This window comes from Ptychodera flava, unplaced genomic scaffold, assembly GCF_041260155.1.
Source record: "Ptychodera flava strain L36383 unplaced genomic scaffold, AS_Pfla_20210202 Scaffold_37__1_contigs__length_1687728_pilon, whole genome shotgun sequence".
Classification (NCBI taxonomy): domain Eukaryota; kingdom Metazoa; phylum Hemichordata; class Enteropneusta; family Ptychoderidae; genus Ptychodera; species Ptychodera flava.
This window is the reverse complement of record NW_027248359.1, coordinates 1,551,667-1,572,191: the sequence shown is the minus strand read 5'-3', so window position 1 is coordinate 1,572,191 and position 20,525 is coordinate 1,551,667. Positions and strand designations below refer to the sequence as shown.

The following is a 20,525-nucleotide window of genomic DNA, read 5'->3' as shown; positions in this document are numbered from 1 at the left end:
TCTGGCAGAAAATCAACTGATCTTTGTACTACATATCAAAACAATACCAGGTTTAGCACAAACAATGAAGATAATATAATACACCATTGTGTAGTGCTGAATAGTTTGTTCGCCTTTGACCTCTGCCCCTTTTATGGGTACTATATAAAGGCTAGCCATAACAAAATATATTCAGTAGCCTTTTGTGTCGCGCTCCACAGTCCTTGGAAGGTACGTAAATTTTCAACGAGACATTTCGTTTAATCAAAAGAATTTCATATACGATTACTTTTTGTCGTATATCTGTTTCCAAAATAAATTGCCCATTCGAAACCAATAATTTACATATGGCAATGTCGATTAATGACTTAATGAGTGTCCTAATTTTCTTCATAGGAAATTTTGCTCGACATTGAGAAGAACACTTGTCACTCAAGTGCTCTACTGTAACATGAACAGTAAGTATGAAAGTCAATATATTTTCTATATGTAAAAGGTAATACATTGAATGATATTCCATACAATGTTCAATTGTGTATTTGTGCATGCAGTCGGTATGAAGCATTCACCTTATTTCAAAGTTGTTTTTGTCAACATTTTGGAGAGGCTGGACGTAAATTTACTGGGGACTTGAAACTCAGGTAACATAAACAGCGTGTCATGTCGAACATAATATTTGTTTGACCCTTAAATGTGTGATGATTTAATATCAACAGGAGAAAACTTGACGAAATAAACCATTAACCGATCACAAATATATACGACAAGGCATTGTACATGAACATGAATCTATTACATACTATCAATGACGAAAAGCAAACAATGACATCAGCGACAACACTCCGATGCAATACTACTTTTCTATGATGGAAACAGAAATGATATCTTTAACTGTTTTTTTGTAACTCAAGAAACGTATTACTTTCTTCCAGACATTTGTTGTGATCATGAACTTGTTTTCAAGTGCAAACATTTTAAGTGGGGTAATAAGCCTAATCGTCTGCCCCCCGAATTGTAAGTTGAAAAACAGTTATAGTCTTTACATGTCAAAGTGATTTTGCTGACATACTCTAAAGTTTCAGAGAATATTTTCATATTTTTATCTTTTAACTTATTGATGATATCATAACCATTCTAAAATCAAAAATATCAATCTGTATTTTTCATATTCGTCATTGCGACATTGAGATTTCTACAACAAAGGACAGCATAAACGCTATCATAGATCTTTTTCTTGTCAGACAAAGAGGATAGCATAAATTAAATACTGACATTAGCGATAGCTGTATTATTATTATTGTTATTATTATTGTGATGATGATAATGTTGTTGTTGTTGTTGTTGTTGTTGTTGATGATAATGATGATGTTGATGATGATCATCATCATCATCACCATCAACAACAACGACATTATCATCATCATCATCATCATCATCATCATATTATTATTATTATTATTATTATTATTATTATTATTATTATTATTATTATTATTATTATAGCAATCAGCGTGGTTTCTTCACCAGTCAACTGGTTACGGAAGCCGGAAAATGCACGTGTGAAGGAAGGAAACGATGTCGTTCTGAACTGTTCTCTTGAATATTTCAAAAGTTCTGTCAAACCGTTATGGTTGAAAATGACAAAATTTGGTTTACCTGAATACAAGTCACTTGGCAAAATGACGTTCGATGAATCGTGTAAGGTCACGGGAAATTCCACCATTGGAGAGTATAACATGCTTATACACAATGCTAATAAGGACCGACACGGTGGAAAATGGCGATGCACATACATTACGGCGACTCCGCAATACTGGAAATAACATTGGACGTCCAAAGTTAGCGATAATTCTTTTGTTTTTCATTTTTTCTCGCAGTGATTTCTCTCTTATGTGTATCAATATGTAGAAAGGGGAATCCCTTATTTTATTTAATATGAATAAGATTTTGTCAAGTTTTAGTCATGTTTATGTATCCTTTTAATACATTCTAGGTTCAGTATCGCGAACAACAAGTCCGTACAATAAACAAACAGGTAAGGTTTTCCTCTTTTTTTGAAAAGACTTGTCTTTAACAGCTCTTATAATTTATATGAAAACACTTCAGAAGAGCAATTCCATAAGAAAAAGGAATTTTATCAAGCACTAGAAGTTGCCACAAAATGCATAATTTGCTCCTAGTTTTTGATTTTACCTGACTTGCGCGTTACATGCTTGTCTGTTCTTATATTTTACAAAATAAAAAAAAATGTCAGAAATATATTTTTGTGTAACAGGGTTACAAAGGAAGTGAAGGCAGCTTCGTACATTTGTATTACCTTTGTTAGTGACACCGTATGGTGATTCGTTCAATGTTGTTCATGATAACAGTAAACATAGCGAGACAGCAGTGATTGGATTGTTCTTTAACCCTGGTCATGTAATATTGATTCCCGTGAAACAGTTTTATGTTTGAGAGATTCGTCTTAAGATGTTACGGGATCGGAGTGGGGTCCCTTTATCTGTCCATGTTAGTTTGATGGTAGCCAGTGGTCATGAATGAGAGATGCTAGAATCATTATGTTATTGTCTGACTGTTGCGTAGATTTGTGCTCAGCCCGCCCGCTCGTATTAGTTTATATTATTGTGTTTGAGTTTTGCTTGAACGAGGATGTCTTTTATGTTCTCATTCGTGTTATGTGCTTTGAGAGGTTTTTCTGAAAGAAACAAACAAACAAACAAAAAGTGAGGGAACACGAAACCACTCAAGCGACTGCCGAGTGACCAAACTTTGGTACCGAAATAATATTATTACGAATCACTCAATAAAACTGTTTTCACGGGGACCCAGCTCACATGACCAGGAGCACAGCACTGTTGATTCACCTGTGTCTTGACCTGTTTCCTGTTATCATGATACCACATCGATCCACTCTATAATCGTATCAATACAAAGGTAGAACCAATGTGTAAGTCGCTTTCATCTCCTTGATATGTAATACTCAGAAATGTCAGTGCCCGAACTCAGTTTTACAAACGTGCTGAGCTGTTCAGATATATCGGCTGTGCTTCTCTAGATGAAAAGTATACAGTCACCTGTAATCTAAATATGTCCTTGGTATTCAAATGCGCTGTTTTTAAAAAGCGGTAACCCGCTTAAAATCTGTGATTGGTAAGATTTTCTTTTTCAATGATAACTGTGGCAAAATTGTAACACGTGACAGTATACCTTCAACTGAAGAGGCTAGACATAGATGTTATGTATCGCCGATGACGTCGTGCGAGCTCCACCAATGTTCTCTTTTGCGCTCTTGCCAGGATTCCGACTTTATTTTCATAAATGCCGTCTGCTTCATCCTCTCTTCTCGTCGCGCCATAGTCGTCGGCGCACGAAATTATTTTCCAAATTCTAGCTTTATTTTATTCAAAAGTTATTTGAGAAGAAATAGATGGTGAAGTTCAGGGAGTTATGTTTGCATTAAAGACAGATACAGATCGTTGAATCACATTTTTTTCGTTTTCTACAATTCCTTTAGTTGTCGTCGATTCTTCGGATTCATCTCTGACAACGACGAGGAAACGTGACGACAGTAATTTAGCAAACCAAGAACCCCATGCTGGTACGTACTGAAGTTCGTTCTGTGCCACCGGGCCTCCTTAAATAGCGGAGTTCTTAGGCTTCGTACGAGTGAACACATAGAAACATCCCTTGCAAAGTGGTCATGTACAAGTAATACATATTTTTAAGATTCGCATTGTTGTAATCGGTGACACAATCTATTGCGTTGCTATTTTCTGAGCAGAAAAACAGCACTTCCGATTCTAGATATGCAATTGTCACGAGTTGTCATTCCTCTGTTCAGTTTTTCTCGTTAAGAAGGGACAAGCAAATATGCATTGTTATGTTTACGTCGGACAACTAAGTCTTGTCATCGGGCCAGAAAACTAAATTTGCATTTCTCATATCGACTGGTGGCAGGAGAATTGTTACCATAAACATTGAAACCTTTAGCTTCATCGTGACAATGACATCTCCAAATTGTTTAAAATGATTGCCACAATCTGTGAATTTGGATTCGAGGTCTAATTAAATGATGGTTCAAAATGTGATAATATCAGTTTTGACCATGTAATGTGTTTAGACAGAAAAGTGAGGCACACGATCAATTTTCCCTCTGTGATGGTTGTTTCAAAGTCTAAAAATAAACTTTAACATTGTTTTACCTCCGTTTTAGGAAGATTTCACTTCAATACTGAAAAACTGGAAAAGACATAATTATATGTATTAGACTATTTACCTGCGTACAAACTTCGACTTGTTATTCCCGTACAAACCTACATACTTTAATATTTTGAAATGATGAACATATTATATTTGTGTTTTTACCGTTTGTTTAATATAGAATATTTAACTCAATCCCATTTGATTGGGTTAGCTGAATTTGATTAAACTGAATGTAGTCATTATCTCTGTAGAAACAAGTCAACAAGAACGATATTCCTCATCGGCGGAGCAGGAGAAAGTGATGTCATCCTACGTTATCACCATTCCGTTTATGATAGCAATGTTGATGATATTTGATTCAGGATGATATTTTGTACCGTATTTTGTAACTATCGTGGGAGCTGGAAATTATCAATAGAAGAATAATCCAGTACACACCAATTTACGATCACATGATGTATGGTTTGACCATTTTTTACTTTTGTGAGATATTCCTATCAAGGATAGCACAGTTCATCTTCAGATTTGTATCCTAAAGACCCTGACCTATAATGATCTAGTTGCAAACGAGTATTGCTAAATTTTCATATTTAGTAATAGTGCTGCATATGTTAACCATTAATAGTGTCTGCAAAGCAGTGTTGGTGTGATATTTGGTTTGTATGAAAGAAATGCAAATGAGATACGTTTTATTCGCGGCCACCGTACTGATTGCTATTTGCATCTGAATTAAGGCTCACTTATCATACAAATAGCGTGCTGGCTTTCGCAACTGCAGTGTCGAAATTTGGTGAATATGGTCATTGCTATCAAGTCTGATATTGTAAATGATATCACATATTTGATGTACAAAAATTTAAACTCCCGATAGGCGAGTGGAACTGAATCATCACCGCGATAACATGAACCAGCAAGCCCTGTTGGTCTTCATTTCTTTAATTTTGTGCTCCTTGAAACATCGTCGGAGCTACGAAAGGCGGCTAGCTGACCAGAATGTCGGACCTAAGCCAACAGAAGCGTAAGATATCGCCGGATACCTAAACTTATTTTCAAAAGCTTAGCTGTTAGAGTTTGTGAAAGTTTTTCGAAGAAACTGAAAATCAGTTATTAAGTTAGTTCCGCGTCCGCCAAATTTTTACGTCGTGTCAGCATGGAAACATTCGGTGAGAAGAAAGTGTAAAAAAATTGAAAATTTACGGATTTGTTCATTTTCATTTTTGACATCTTATAGAGAAATGTCATTTCTTATACCCTTTACAATTGTTCCTTCCATTATTTTAAGAAAATAGTTAATGCGGAGACAACAATTAAATTTGATATAGCCAATTAGAGATGATGTCAAAGTTTTGAATCAAATTATGTAATGTAGATCAAAGATAACGTTCTAAAATTTATCATAATCTTCAGGGACTGCTTCATTAAAATCTTTACTTGCAATGATTTTGAAATTAATTTATAGTTTTGTAGTTATTGCTTTATTTGTTCTTATTTTTCTTTGCATTGTCATAATTGTTGTACATATCTACTACAAATGTTTAAATATGCTTTTATATCGTGTGTTGTATTTGCAGGGTAATTGATGATGATATTATATATGTTGAATACATCCGCGTTTGATTATTTTCATTGACTGTTGTATCTTGTCACATCTGCTCCCATGTTAGAAATATAAAGAATTTTCTTTTGTCATATATCTTAATATAAAAGTTTTTCATCAATTAAAATATAACAAATGAGATATTTCATTACTATTGTAAATTGAGCAATTGACGAAGTAAATAAAGTACAGCAGTGCACGCAAACGTCTGCCAATGTCCTATGTAGGGTACTTGTACTGCAACTATCAATTACAAATCATTTCTTAGTCTTGTGTGACCATGCCAATTTCATAATCAGCGTCGGCGGCCTCTCAGTGGAAAACTTGGCGAGTTATTAGCAGTAATATGACGACATAACAAATACAAAAATCCAAAGCATACAAGGTAATACAATTACCAGGTTGTATACACACAAATATTTACAATTTCATGAAGGGCTATCTTGAGCAACAAATATATCAAGTAATTAGTGGTCGTACCAGGTGTCCGGAAAGGGTAATACCCTGCTAGCATGCTATGTCCGTAAAGAATGGCCAAAAATGTCGAAATTAATAGTAATCCAGTGCAGCCAATGAATCGTTATACTATTCAAAGTTACGAATGCTGTAAGGTATCATTTGTGAAACAGATATGTCGTCACGAAACAAGACCGTCAAAAATGTGTGTCACTATATGCTGTTAGGTGCAATGAAGGGTCCATGAAGAGGGCTGTTAACTTTAAGGATATAAAACTAAAATATGTTGAACAAGTGATATCCAGGTACAGACTTTATCATTTGAAATCGATGAAAACATGATATCCTAAAGTTAACTTTCCAATATATCTAAATTGTGAACACCAATTTTGGTTCCGCATGCTTTCACATGCCTCTATGTTGTTTACGGGGGCGAAGATTTAAGGAAACAAAATAAACAGAATGACCAACAGTCAAACAAGAGAAATAAGGAAACCTTTCCAAAGGAGATAATTAAAGTGTTTTTATGACTCCAGTCAACATAATTCAAAAAAGCAGGCGAAACTATTGCGACCTACGCCTTTAAACATCCAACGCCAGTCAGAAAACCTGCCTAGACTTTATTTTGACATTTCAAACTTTCATCTATTTCTTAAATACAGTCGGGCTACCGTTCTATTCAGAGTTATGGCATCGACTACTTACTTACAGCTACGCGTACGCGTGACCTTTGCTGGGATGTTTACATGTAAAACTGCTGAGCGAATAGACTTCTGACACTCCGAAAGGTTATTGTGAACGTGATCATGGTCAAAATTTTGTTGTTTGCAGTCAGTTCATGGGCATTGCACTTAATAGGTACAATTACAGTTGTACCAAAAACATACAAACGAACGCATTGAAAATGTGTATGTTTTACCGACCCGACAACTGTAATCGTTCACGGCCAGTCCCAACATGGTGGTGTTTTCATGTCGTCTACTCTGCGCTGCCGAAGATTACGATCTCGGTTGACAGAACCGCTGTATGAAAAGTTTCCTGTTGACGTGTTTAAGAATCTGAGTGGTGAATTATATCGTTTACTGCCATAAATGAGCCACAAAAATCCAACCGCACTGAAAATACTCGCGACAGACGATGATGTGCACATATTATATTCCCGATTTTTACAGGTCTGTCAGTGAGATTCACAGGTCATGATTGTGCCCGGTGGCACCGGTGTGGGTTTCGGAGACAAGTAAGATACTAGGGAAAGTAAAACTTTCGTTTACGTTGTCGTGAAAGAAAATTAGTTCTATTTAGGCAAGCCAGTAAGGAAATTATACGAGCAGACGATGAAAATACCTTTGAAATGTTTTATTCGTACAGCAACATAATCACGAACGAGTTACGACGCTACAGCTTACAGTACTCACTTCATGTTTTCCCTAATCCGCTCACAAATTCCTTTCTAAGATGGTAAATTCGGCATATTTGACGACTGAGGACATGTATAATTCTTGGAGATAAACTGACTGGTACGGCTATTATATCCACTGTGCATTCATAGATGTCGCAGAGCTGCTTGCTTTTTGCTGATCAGCTGCTCGATCGAGTTTGAAATCGAACGTTGGCGCGGCGCGAGTATTTTGACCCGATTTTGGCCGGCCTCATAACTTTCGCGAAGGGATGAGTGTATGTTTCAAAACACGAAAACACACTCATTTTACACACTCCAGCCTATTTTTTACTTCCACCGCCATTTCAAGCTAAAATAAATCTTCTTCAAAGTGTGAAAACCTGTGTCGACATCTTAATATTTAAATTGTTCGCTTCAAAAGTGTGCCATAAACCCTCCTTTGAAGTGGAATGGCCCAACAGCGGAATAATATCAAGAAGTGATACGGTTGTCATCACTCCTTAGCAACCAACTTTTTATCAGTACAGCGATGAGCAAGCAAGGTCGATTTCAGTGGATTTCCTTGCTAATTTCGGAACGTCCGTAGGAAAACAATCATAACCAAAGCATGTGTCCGCATTTTGACTCGTTGCTGCGCAACTCGTCAAAATACGGACACATCACTCGAATACGACGCGGTATCGCCTAAACTTCGTGTAATAACCCCTAAGTGATCAACATTTGTACCAATGTCAAAAGACATTTCAGTTTGAATTAAGTGATTTATTATGCTAATAAAATAATATATTCAAGCCATTGTCAGTTATTCAATCAAAACCAATTTGCAAATTGAATTCTCATCACCTTTCCTTAAGATACCATGCTGACAGAAACACTCTGAGATAGACACATCGCTGTGGCACTAGTACACATGACTTTATGAAAAAGCGCCTTGTTTGTGATGACGATCTTTGCGACCTATACCTCAAAAATAAACCGTAGATTTCTTCTCGTGTCGAACACGTTTTTATTAGAACTTTAAAAGGGTAGTGTCATAAGTAGTGTTCTGACTTTTGTTCGCTACGAAACATAATCTCTACTGACACTCATTGCGGGATCCGATCTCTTGTTATTGTTATAACCACATTGCATGGTGAAATTCAATTTCGTGCAATTCGAAAATACTTTTAAGCGTAAATCTAATAAAAGTAATCTCACAGAACCATTGACTTACTTGCTTTTTCAATTCTTTGTTTATTATCGAATAATGTTTGCTAGAAAATATTTCACAACTGACACTCGACTTGAAAAATTTGACATTTAAATACATTTAACATTGTGATGAGCATCATTGAGTCAACATATAGAATAGCTGGCCATACAGTAAGGTAGTTTGTGCCTCAAAATGGATAAGTTACCTAAACGTATGCTCAAGCTTTCCTCAAGAACAAAAATAAGGGGTCACAGTAAAAGGTTAAGTATTAGATGAAGGGATTTCATGATATTTACGACATTTCAAATTCGAAATTGCCACAATTTTCTTCTGTTTTTGTAATAGCATTGTACTAAAGGGAAAGTGGCTTCGCACTTCACCTGTTGGTATGCTTTAGTGTGTTTTTAGTGTCTAAGTTGTTGTTTTTTGCTGTTAGTGTGAACATTACAACTTGGCTGTTCATTGAAAATAAGCTATGGCAAGATGTAGCGTAGTCGAGCGTTTTAAAGGAAGGTTACCCAGCGATTATGTGTACAGGAATTGGAAATCTATGAAAAACTAGTGCAAAACCTGTCTTTCTTATTAATTTTCAATTACTAATAGCGCAATGGCACCCATTTGAAACGTTTAATTATAGGTAGAAGTGACGTAAGAGCCTAGGACTGCAGTAACACTTGTGGGGCTTCCTCGGCTGAAGACTATGGGGAAGCCCTATAAGTGTCAGTGCAGTTCTAGGCTCTTACGTCACTTCACCTATAACCTATGGTTTTCAAATGGGTCCTATCACGCTATCGGTAAGTGAAAGTTAATAACAAAGACAGATTTTTCATATATTTTTTTATTGGTGAACATATAACCGCTTTGAACCCTTCCCCTTTAAGACAACCTTGACCTTTTGACCCCGCGTGCACTTTCTGAACCAGTTCAGTTCTTCTTCAGTCGCCTATAGATACAAGTATATGTATATTTTATTTTTATATCTTTTCTGTTTTTTTAAACCCTTGGGCTTCCTTCAGGAAAGCTAGACTTGTTATGTTTGGATACGTTTTGAGTTTGTTCATTTGTCGACTTGTTCCCAATGCCGTTGACTTTGGCCTGTACCGCTGATGTTTGGACATATTTTGAATGCGATGATCAGTTGTTTGTGAAATAAATTCCTTACTTTCCCTTTCTGTATGTTCCCAATTTTCACACTGTGCATAGCTTGTGTATAGCTGTATAATTTATAAGAGAGAAGACTAAATTTCTAATTTTCACGCAACTGAATCTATGAAAATTATATCTACGTCGTAATCTTCATAAGCACCCAACCTTCAAAAAGTGGTAGGCATTAGGAACATTGCAAAGTTTGAGAGTTCGAATATCTGTCTCCGTGGAGCATTCTATCTTAATTCTGAAAACAGTATAGCAAAACACCTATTGCCTGGTCATGAGGGCTATAGCGACCGTCTATTACCCCGAGGGCCGTGTGTTACCAGAAACACATCGCTATTCCCCGAGGCCGTAGGCCGAGGGGTATAGCGATGTGTTTCTGGTAACACACGGCCACGAGGGGTAATAGACGAGCGCTATAGCCCGAATAAAGACCAGGCTATAGGTGTTTTATAACACACCACATGCTCATGTTGTATTGTTATATAGTTTTTAATGTGTTCTGATATTTTGTACCGCAACAATCCATTGTGACAAGTTTACTGGGCGATGTTTCCACAGCGGTTTCAGTTGTACGTGGTACCACTTTCTTTCAAAAATATTCTAAGCATACCTAGCGACATCCTTAGTTGCACTTTAATCTTTTCCGTCGATGAGCTGTTCAAGTTCCTACGCTGTTGGAATGTTGGAAAATCTGTTTTAGAGAATGTGTCGTTACCTATCCCGGACGCACATCACGTTCTAGTCACCCGCCATTGTTGCAAAGCTGCAGACGACACTACGGTCACGTGACCGGGCACTTTTCCAAATTTGGTCAGAACTATTTCCCTAGGGAAATAGCTTTTCAAAAAATACCCTCTGACGTCACTTTTGTCGATCCGGTGGGGACTAGACGTATCTATTTTCTCGTCACGTGACGTATTCTGGCGAATCGCGACACGGAATGAGCATGTGGCGTGTTTATAATGTCATATAGGTGGACAGAATCTTGAAAGGCGTCGTAATATGTGTCATCATGGTCAACCGTCGTCGTTGAGAGAGTTCGGCTACGTTCATTAGGTAATAAAATTTTCCTACCACAACAACGTAATGACAACACATATCAGTAGTAAAACTAATAATATAAAGGCGTTCGTAGTGAGAGGTCAGATATTTTCAGCCTCAGGTTTTCAGGCGATACCCAAGAATTCAAGCGCGCGTGGTTGCTATAGCTGGCAACGTTCCAAACGCGCACTTTTACACGTGCAAAATCTTACCGTTCCTTTGTTTTCTATGGATTTTCGACTCCTGGTATTTTGAAAATTCTCAAAATCTTTCAACTCTCTCAAATGTAAACCAATTTAGCTGACTATTGGCAGGATTATCGATGAATATAGATGAGCATGCGTTTCTAAAAAATATGTACAGTTTGTGAGATATAGCCATAAAACCCTTCCAAATTTCACAAAATGAAACAGTAGATATTTTTCTGTTCAAAAATCGTTTGTACTTGAACAGATAACCTAATCCATGCTAGAGACTCTGGACAGTCATCTCATGTGTTACATTCTGAAATTTTGGAAAATTTGGTGCAAATTTGTTGGAGCTGAAACGTTTTAAAGTAGAACTGTGAAAATTTGTATATGTGTGACGTCACTGACCAATCGCGCGACAAACCTGCATCTTTTCGAATCGTATGGTTCTGTAAATCTTTATTATCCAAAGAAAACCATGAAAACTTTGAATTTTGATTGGTTTTGGAAACTACCTTGGGCAACCATTGGTTAGCAATTTGAATCCTTCAGTATCGCCTTAAACAGTATGGCGACAAGTCATGACTTTGTACTCCCCTATAAATGAACAAAGCTCTCTTGAAACAACATTCTGTGCTATTTCGAAGTTAAGTAAAGTATGCTTCAAACAATACAATAACAGGTGTCAAAAATTGCTAAACTGAAATATAAGACATTGTCAAACTGCTTTATTTGTTTTAGGAAAATTATCATTTAGTCTACTTTTAAATATGTCAAATATATAAGAAAAATATAAATAATATTCTTTGAGAAAAAAACGCATTCCCACTGTAACTACAGAACAGAATGGTTGTGTCACTGGCAATATTGAACTCCTTTGTCCATATATCGGTTAATTTATTGGATGATAAACCGCAGAGGATCATCAATGCCACATATATAATCAAAAGCATAAAATTTGAAGGTACACTTGTTCAGCAGCAATTATACAGTGAACTATTTATAAAAAGCTCACCATGACCTGTCCGATGCATTTCATACTTTTGAACAAAAGACATCGTTTGAGCACGTAGATAAATTATGTGCCAGAATGAGTCAGCGTTTAGAGCAAAGAGCAACATTGCCATTCAGGGTCGAGTTTTGTATAGTCAATTATTAGATTTGTAAGGTCCTGCATGTGATCTCTTGAGTATTCTCCAACTAGCATTAACATGCTTTGATGATTTATCGTTAGCATTAAAAACAGGGTCAAAGGGCACCTATACAAACATTGATAAGGTACAGTCTAAGTTGTTTTTGAACAACGAAAGAATGTTCACTTTAGGTTCGATAATTTATTTAGCGACATCAATTTTGTTTTCTCGTGGTCAATCAATGCATACTGTACCATATCGGACCTAAGTCTGACTGGCATACTCCGAGTTTGTTGTGGGCTTCTTTCGGGCGTACTACATCTAGGTCTGCATACTTCAAACCCTCGACATTAAGCTGTTGATGTTAGTTTCAGAGAGAGAGAGAGAGAGAGAGAGAGAGAGAGAGAGAGAGAGAGAGAGAGAGAGAGAGAGAGAGAGAGAGAGAGAGAGAGAGAGAGAGAGAGAGAGGGGTGAGCTATACTGGTTTAATAGCGTTGTAATGAAAAGAATAATATCAATAAGGTTCACTCTTTAACAACGTGAAGATATTTCCTCACTCAGATTTCGCATAAAGGACATTTTTTTTCTTAAGGTCAAATTACGCGAGGTAACTTGTTGGGCAGCTCGGCAAGCAGCAAAATCGATTTGTAATTATTTAGTGGGGTTTCTCTTAATTTGAGTGTTTGAAATATTATTATTTTGTGCTAACTTCATTATGAGGTTTACCGGGATCGAAATAACAGTTTTAAAAACGGCTCCAACAAAACATGGTCCTCCCTACAAGCATGCTGAACACAAGCTTTTGGAATGAATTAGCGAACGAGTTGACTCGTGCAGCTGTGACAGTCACCTGGTCGTACTGCGTTGCCTACCATTGTGCTTGTTGAGTTGCTCTGCGAGTTGCCTTGTTTAGGAAAAAATTATCTGCGGTGATTCGCCATATCGTGCACCAACATAGCTTGACCTCAATTGAATTACATCACTTACTCTTGTTACATGTGAAGTACGGTCCCGTTTATATGTGTCGCATCCTGCACCTTTCCGTTGATTCTTCCGTGTAGTGTCAGACTGACCTTTAACTACGTGTTTTTCGCGGTCTCTTTGTCTATCGCATTGTCTATCTACATTGCGCATGTTCTCTGTAGCCTTGAAACTCATGGCCATCCCTTTTGCTCTTGATGGGATGGGTTCTTTAAGCAGTTCATAGGGACTGAAATCAGCCTCGCCATCGGAAATGTTTTCAAATTGCTTGTGTAAAGACTTCGTCGCTGCTACATTTTCATGCTTTGTTTGATCGCATTGAAGGAGCTCTTCAAGATCAACTATCTCGTAGGGAGAGAAACTGCGCTGGGAAGACATGTCAAATCTGTCAACGGATTCATCTTTAAGTAAATCGTGTTCGGTGTTTGATGTATGAGGTATATCTGAGTCTGCTTCCTGATGTCTTATGCCAAATGGTGATACTGAAAATAATTGAGATATTTTTTAAGGATACAGTAGCAACAACGATAACACTTGAAGAAATGTAAAAAAGACATGAAAAGAATAATGATATGATAATAAGAATTTTGTTTATGTGATAATGATATCGATGATAATGATGATGATGATGATGATATGATAGTTGTGTTGTGCTTAATTTCGTTAATATGTTAGTGATGATGATGCCGCTGCTTCTGATGTTATATCTTCCCAATACGTGATAAGGTGAACACAGAATCTTACATACCTGCTTCATTTCGAAAAAATGGAGGTTGTTGACGAAAACGTTCAGATGTTGGTACTCTTTTATATATCAGGCATGTGTTCTTATTGACTTCATTTGCGAAATAAAACGTAAAGGTATAAAATATTAGAAGAGTGTTGCACGTATTACTATACGGCATCTGTAAGAACGAAATATATTTCTTTCTGATATGTATTTAGGCAAAATTAATGAAAACCGAGTACACGTTGGACACTTAAACCAGTCAACATTATTCTTGGGGTCCAACTTGTTTAAAAAGCCAGTGTGGCTACAATAATGTTTTACTGATTTTAAGATGAACTAGGCAATTGTTTCTCAGGTTTTGAACACTCTTTCCTTTAGTTTATTTGTTGATTTAAAGAAGTTGTTTCTTAAAAGCTACCAGATAAGATACATTTGTATTACCTGATCGCTTTTCTTTTCTTCCGTTCTCGGCATGGTGTCCAACTTTGTCTTCGAACACTTTTGAGCATCACCTTTATTATGAAAAGAGTTTAAAATTCGTCGTGTTAAGCATGCAACAACATGCTGGTGTGCATTATTCACATGTACACAATAGACTTCAAAACGTGAAATTGAACTCTGGTTAAAAATGAAAACGTTTCAAATTTTATATTGAGTAGTGCGAATAATGCAAATCTGCATTCGTTATCAAATGATGCTTCAGATTACTTTTTAAATACAGCTTCTTATTTTGTCGGGTTTGGCAGCGATTTGCGGAACGGATTGTAGCTGTTCAATGAATAAAGAAATCTAACTTATTCCGAACAGGTGTGTGACAATTTCACCATATCACAACCATCTTTCGTGAGTCTAAGCAGTCCCGTACTCGCATGAAGCTTACTTTTACTCAAACTTCATTAGTTAAATCAAGACGAGAATTTAGTTGCTCTTTGTCAGTATTAAAGAAAATTCCTACCATTTAAAGAATAATCGGTGGCTTTCATTTCCAGCTCTTCGCTATTGAAGTGAAAATTGCAAAAGAAGAAATCAAACAAATAGACAAACAGCAGCATTTTCAATAGGAAAGAACACCACAACCAACACAACTCTCATTATCGTCAACAAAAGGTCAGAAACAACAACAACAACATCTATAACAATCATCATCATCTTATCATCATTATCATCATCATCATCACTATTTAAATATCGATAATAATAATAATAATAATAATAATAATAATATAATAATAATAATAATACCTTGCATTTCCTGTTTTGCCGTCTGGCGGAAGAAAAAAATAATGATTTTTTAAACATCGTAATTTAAGGCTTGTTTTATGATTTTTGTGAGTAATGTATCTATTAACAGTGAATAAAACAGTGACGTGACTGAAATTGCCTTTGCCTATTCTTAATTTACCAGTGATTTAAGGTAGCAACAATAAAATTCATTAGAAAAATAATTAGCCAGTGCACTTCATAGCAGAACTGGTGTTCATATGGTACGTCAACCTTGGGTACGAGTTATGTATAAGCTTTTTAAACGACTAAAACATAGAAACAGTACATACTTGTTTTTTCACAGTAGTAACCGTCACACAGAGTATCAAAATCATTATAGTAGCGACTAAGACCGATATGAAGATTATGGCAGCTATGATGATTATGTCGTTGCCTGCTCCAGTTTGGGTTTCATTTGTTTTCCAATAATAGAGAAAAGATTTATTAAGAAAAGTTACTACAAAGTTTATTCCCTATGAAATGAGCTAGTATACATGTGTTTGCTTTGCAACAAATACGAGGACAATACGCGATTTACTGCTCTCTCTCCCTCTCTCCCAACCTCTCTCCCCACCTCTCTCTCTCTCTCTCTCTCTCTCTCTCTCTCTCTCTCTCTCTCTCTCTCTCTCTCTCTCTCTCTCTCTCTCTCTCCTCTCTCTCTCTCTCTCCTCTCTCTCTCTCTCTCTCTCTCTCTCTCTCTCTCTCTCAGTTTAAAAACGAGGGGTCGTTTATTAATCCGGCCGATACATTACTTGTTTTCTTACCTTGCACGATGACAGCAAAATTCAATGTGAGGTTTCCTGCCTGATTGAAGGCCCTGCATAAAAAGTCGCCAGAATCTAACGAACTGGCTTTCAAGATATGGAGTGCACTCATTTGAATCGTGCCAAAGCGTTGTTCCTTTACGTGATATTTGCCACCAGTTACAGCAGTTCCATTGGGATGATACCATTGTATGGAAGACCTGGGGGAGCTATTATATTGGCAGGCTAACTTGGCGTTCCCCCTTGCCTAATTGTGACTTTGCTGGATTCGTCATAATTTATTGCAATTGGACTGTCTGTAATGTCAAGATGAAATTAACAAATAAAACCTGGTTAAGCCACGAGAATCATAGTTGGTGATCAGAACTCCATATGATTTAGCTCAGAAACATAATCATTGACTGTATGCGTTGGAAATACTCACATGGAACTCCTAGGTCTTCGGTGCATGAAGGAAAGCTTAGATGAAAACCCGCCAAACATCTGTGACACTAAAACTGCAGTTGACGCGACAACTGCGCCATTTAGATCACTTGTGATATTAACAGTCTGTCTACCTGTGATATTGAAAAGCTTGCGGTCGATATACAATTTGATGTCTGTAGGCGGGTAACTTCTACATGTGGTACAAGTCAATTCCATTGGAGTGTTGATAGTGGAGTCTTGGTATGCAGACGTTGATTTTAGTTTCGTGTCACAAGCATCGGGCTGCTTGGGTGGAACTGTCGAATAAACATTGCAATACATTGAGTGGCCTTCACGTTATTCTAAAGCATACTTGAAGGGATGAAAGATTTGTGCCAAACAGACTTGACATATGATTTGACTTAAAGTGAGAAATTCCCATTCAGCTATTTAAAAAAGTGTGCGTTTTCAAAAGTGAAATACTTCCAGTTTTGCCTAAATCAACGTTTGCTCTATATCTTCATTAATAATTTTTTTAACCGTTTTCATAAAACAAATCAAGGGTCACCTTACAGGGTTAGGTACTTCAATAAAGAAACTAACATTCCCAACGTTTGAAATCCAAAATGGCGACTGACATATGTGTGAAATTATATAGTTTTGAATTCTTTAAATAAGGTGTGCGCAAGAGATAATTAAAACTGTTAATGTTTCGTAGTACGACTATCTCTCCGTAAAGTTTACTTTATCTGAAAAAAAAAATTAGAGCATCTTAGTACAATATATTCACTCACAATCATGTATAACGAGAATGACATCTGAAAAGACCAAATCTTCTGTCTCATTAAAAACAGGATTCCTAGCAGCGCATCTGATGTTATATCCGTTAAGCCCCGGTGTCGTTGTGATATGCAATTCTTCTTGGGTAATAAAGCCGTTGTTTTCACCCTTCATCGTGACAGTTGGCTGTCTTGTAATTCCATTTCCATATCTGTCGTCAATAGGAGTGCCATTTTGATACCATATGATATTAGCTGCAGGGTAGCTGCTGCTTGTTTCACATCGAAGGATGAGGATGCCGCTGGAGTCATTAGAATGCTCGCTGATCAGTGTTACTCTACTTGGTTTGACTATAATGTGGGAAATAAAAAGATTAGAAAGAGAACGCCTACATAAATTTGTCGCACACAACGAAACGTATTTAAGACCATAATATTGTGATAGAAACCAACATGATTAGCTACCTGTCACACAAATAATTAAAAACTAATCAGAACACATCCATTGCATATTTGTTTATAAACACGGTAGCCGTTTTTGCTCTTTAATTATACTGTGCAAACCTAGGGTAATTCAACCCTATGAATGTCCTGCCTTTCCTCTGTGCATGCTTACGTTGTTGATTATTTTTGATTGATTGATTGATTGATAGATATATTATTGATTGATAGATATATTATTGATTGATAGAATATTATTGATTGATAGATATATTATTGATTGATAGATATATTATTGATTGATTGATACATTATTGATTGATTGATTAGTTGATTTTACATAAACCTTCATTTACTTGCTTCAAAATATTCATATATCTAATAGTGTAACTTGTAATGTTAGATTTCATTTGTCTTTATCTGATTTACTCACATTGAACCTCAATCGTAATACTGCTATTGCACTCCAAAGTCGTTTTGAGTAGGCTATTTTGTAGTAAACAACTAAAGCTTGCCCCGTTGTCTTCAACCGATGCTTCGTAACTATAGTTCAATGAGTTGTTCCATTCACTTGTGATATTGTATCCTTTCTTCACCCATGTCAATAAGCTATGCTGCCTAATGATGTTGTTTCTGATGATACAACTTAGGGAAGTTCTACTGCCTTTGATGACTATGTTTCCAAGGTCCATATTGTGAGAAGTAGAGCACAACGGATCTCCCGAGTCTACAGGAAACAAAAACTATATGCAAAATATGCAATTTTGAACTGATTCTGTCCCATAAGAGATACATGTAGTGTGCATAAACACTGTGTTTTTATTCGTACCAGAAAATGTTATTATCTGATATATTTCCTATGTATAATTGTATATTAGGTTTTTGAAATACAAGCGCCTGTCTTACAATTACAATTACTTTTTTAATACATTACCAACTACGAAGACTTGTGTTTTGGCAGCGATAGTGATTCGAGGCATAAAACATATCCACGTTCCATTGTCTTCCTTCTTTGCTGTTTTTATCAAAACGTTTACTTCACCAAGTGATGTATTCTTATCAATGACGTCACAGCAATCATCGTAGGAATGTCCATTTTGAACCACATGTCTGTCGCGTGAGCCAGGGATCAGCTGCATCCAGCTTGGTTGCAAGTAATCTTGCATGTTTTTTTGCGCCTTGCATTTTGCAAGGTAGTTGTAGTGGGCTTCCTTCTCTTACCAATGCTGCTGGACTGGTAGATATCAATGACGTTGCGGCATTATCTGCTTGCAAAACGTAAATTGAAAAGGGGTGATTTAACACTATTTAAAGTTTCCAGTTCAATAGGTTCCAGTGCTTGAAAACGCGTCTTCTCGGTCTACAAGTTGCAATTTTTTTTCTCTGATTAATAAATTAATACAAGATTTGCAGAGCTATAACAATTGCAGCAGTTTGTCAAGCTTCGAAACTGTCTTTCGATTAGTGCAAAAGGTATTTTCATTCCATCGATAAAATCTCCGTTCCGTGTAGCGATTCGCCAGAATGCGTCACGTGACGAGACAATAGATACGTCAAGTCCCCATTGAATCGACAAAAGTGACGTCAGAGGGTATTTTGAAGAGCTATTTCCCTAGGGCAATAGTTCAGACCAAATTTGGAAAAGTGTCCTGTCACGTGACCGTAGTGTTGTCTACAACTTTGCAACAAGGGCAGGTGTGTAGAATGTTTTGTGCGTCGGGGATGAGCGACGAGCTTCTCTCTAAAACAGATTTTCCAACATTTTCCAACATTCCAACAGCGTATGACTTGAACAGCTCATCGACGAAAAAGATTCAAGTGCAACCAAGGATTGTTGCTGGCTACGCTTAGGATATTTTTTGAAAGAAATTGTTATCACGTACAATTGTATGCGCTGTTGAAACATCGCTAAGTAAACTTGTCACAATGGATTGTTGCAGTGCAAATATCAAAACACATTAAAAACTATAACATAATACAACATGAGCGTGTGATGTGTTATAAAACACCTATAAACTGGTCTTTATTCGAGCTATTGCGCCCGTTTATTACCCCATGTGGCCGGCCGTGCGTTACCAGAAACACATCGGTATACCCCAGGGCCTATGGCGGCCTTAGGGAATAACAATGTGGTTCTGGTAACGCACGGCCTCTCGGGGTAATAGACTGGTGCTATAGCCCTCATGACGAGGTAATAGGAGTTTTCTACAGACCAACTGAACAAAAACAAGTATAATAGACTAATTACTTTAGGGTATATATATAGGACTGTTTTTCTTAGTCCGTGAATTATCATTTATCATGCAAAGATTTGAGAAGTGAATCAGTCAATTACTGTAACATCATATTTTTGGTAAAATGCCACTTTCCGCAGTTTCCACCTCTTATGTCAAAATCATTGTAAAATGAGTAATTTATCATACCTTGAAACCAGTATAATGCTGACTCTCTGGTCAAATCAATAGCATACAATGCATCAAAATTCAATAATAAAGAGAGGTTTACACTAATGTGTTGCCTGTATTTAAGCAATTATGTATCCCCTCCGGTCCATAATGGACTAAAGCAAACTTTGCACGACATAATGTCCAGGCGAATCCGAGTACATTATGAATTTTGCTTGGGTACATTATTGGCCAGGAGGCGGTACATTATTGCTATTATTTTATAGAGTTTGCAATGCCAGCGAATGTTTAGATGTAGACAACGAATGACAAAGGGAATTCAACTGAGATTGAAGCCAGTGGGCGTCGTCCGGCATGATAGGCCTTGAACGTGTATACTCTAGACATCTACATGCACTCCTCACTGCACTGCAC

General features: G+C 36.8%; 2 protein-coding genes across 2 annotated transcripts; one reads left to right on the top strand and one right to left on the bottom strand.

Annotated features, from left to right (window-relative positions):
• Nucleotides 1–181: 181 nt before the first annotated feature.
• LOC139127794 (uncharacterized) lies at nt 182–5,978 on the top strand. The gene is made up of 7 exons (XM_070693668.1): nt 182–210; nt 376–437; nt 912–993; nt 1,483–1,817; nt 1,973–2,014; nt 3,494–3,577; nt 4,434–5,978. The coding sequence occupies exons 4-7, from the start codon at nt 1,757–1,759 to the stop codon at nt 4,547–4,549; spliced, it is 303 nt and encodes a 100-aa protein (XP_070549769.1). The 5' UTR covers nt 182–210; nt 376–437; nt 912–993; nt 1,483–1,756; the 3' UTR covers nt 4,550–5,978.
• Nucleotides 5,979–11,024: 5,046 nt separating this feature from the next.
• Nucleotides 11,025–18,921, bottom strand: LOC139127782 (uncharacterized). The gene is made up of 12 exons (XM_070693657.1): nt 18,641–18,921; nt 18,140–18,433; nt 17,281–17,616; nt 16,506–16,803; nt 16,082–16,377; nt 15,608–15,711; nt 15,297–15,318; nt 15,010–15,050; nt 14,496–14,566; nt 14,073–14,159; nt 13,331–13,806; nt 11,025–12,698 (listed from the first exon to the last, which is right to left on the bottom strand). Exons 1-5 carry the CDS (start codon nt 18,870–18,872, stop codon nt 16,353–16,355), a joined length of 1,185 nt encoding a protein of 394 aa, XP_070549758.1. The 5' UTR covers nt 18,873–18,921; the 3' UTR covers nt 11,025–12,698; nt 13,331–13,806; nt 14,073–14,159; nt 14,496–14,566; nt 15,010–15,050; nt 15,297–15,318; nt 15,608–15,711; nt 16,082–16,352.
• Between the last annotated feature and the right edge of the window lie 1,604 nt (nt 18,922–20,525).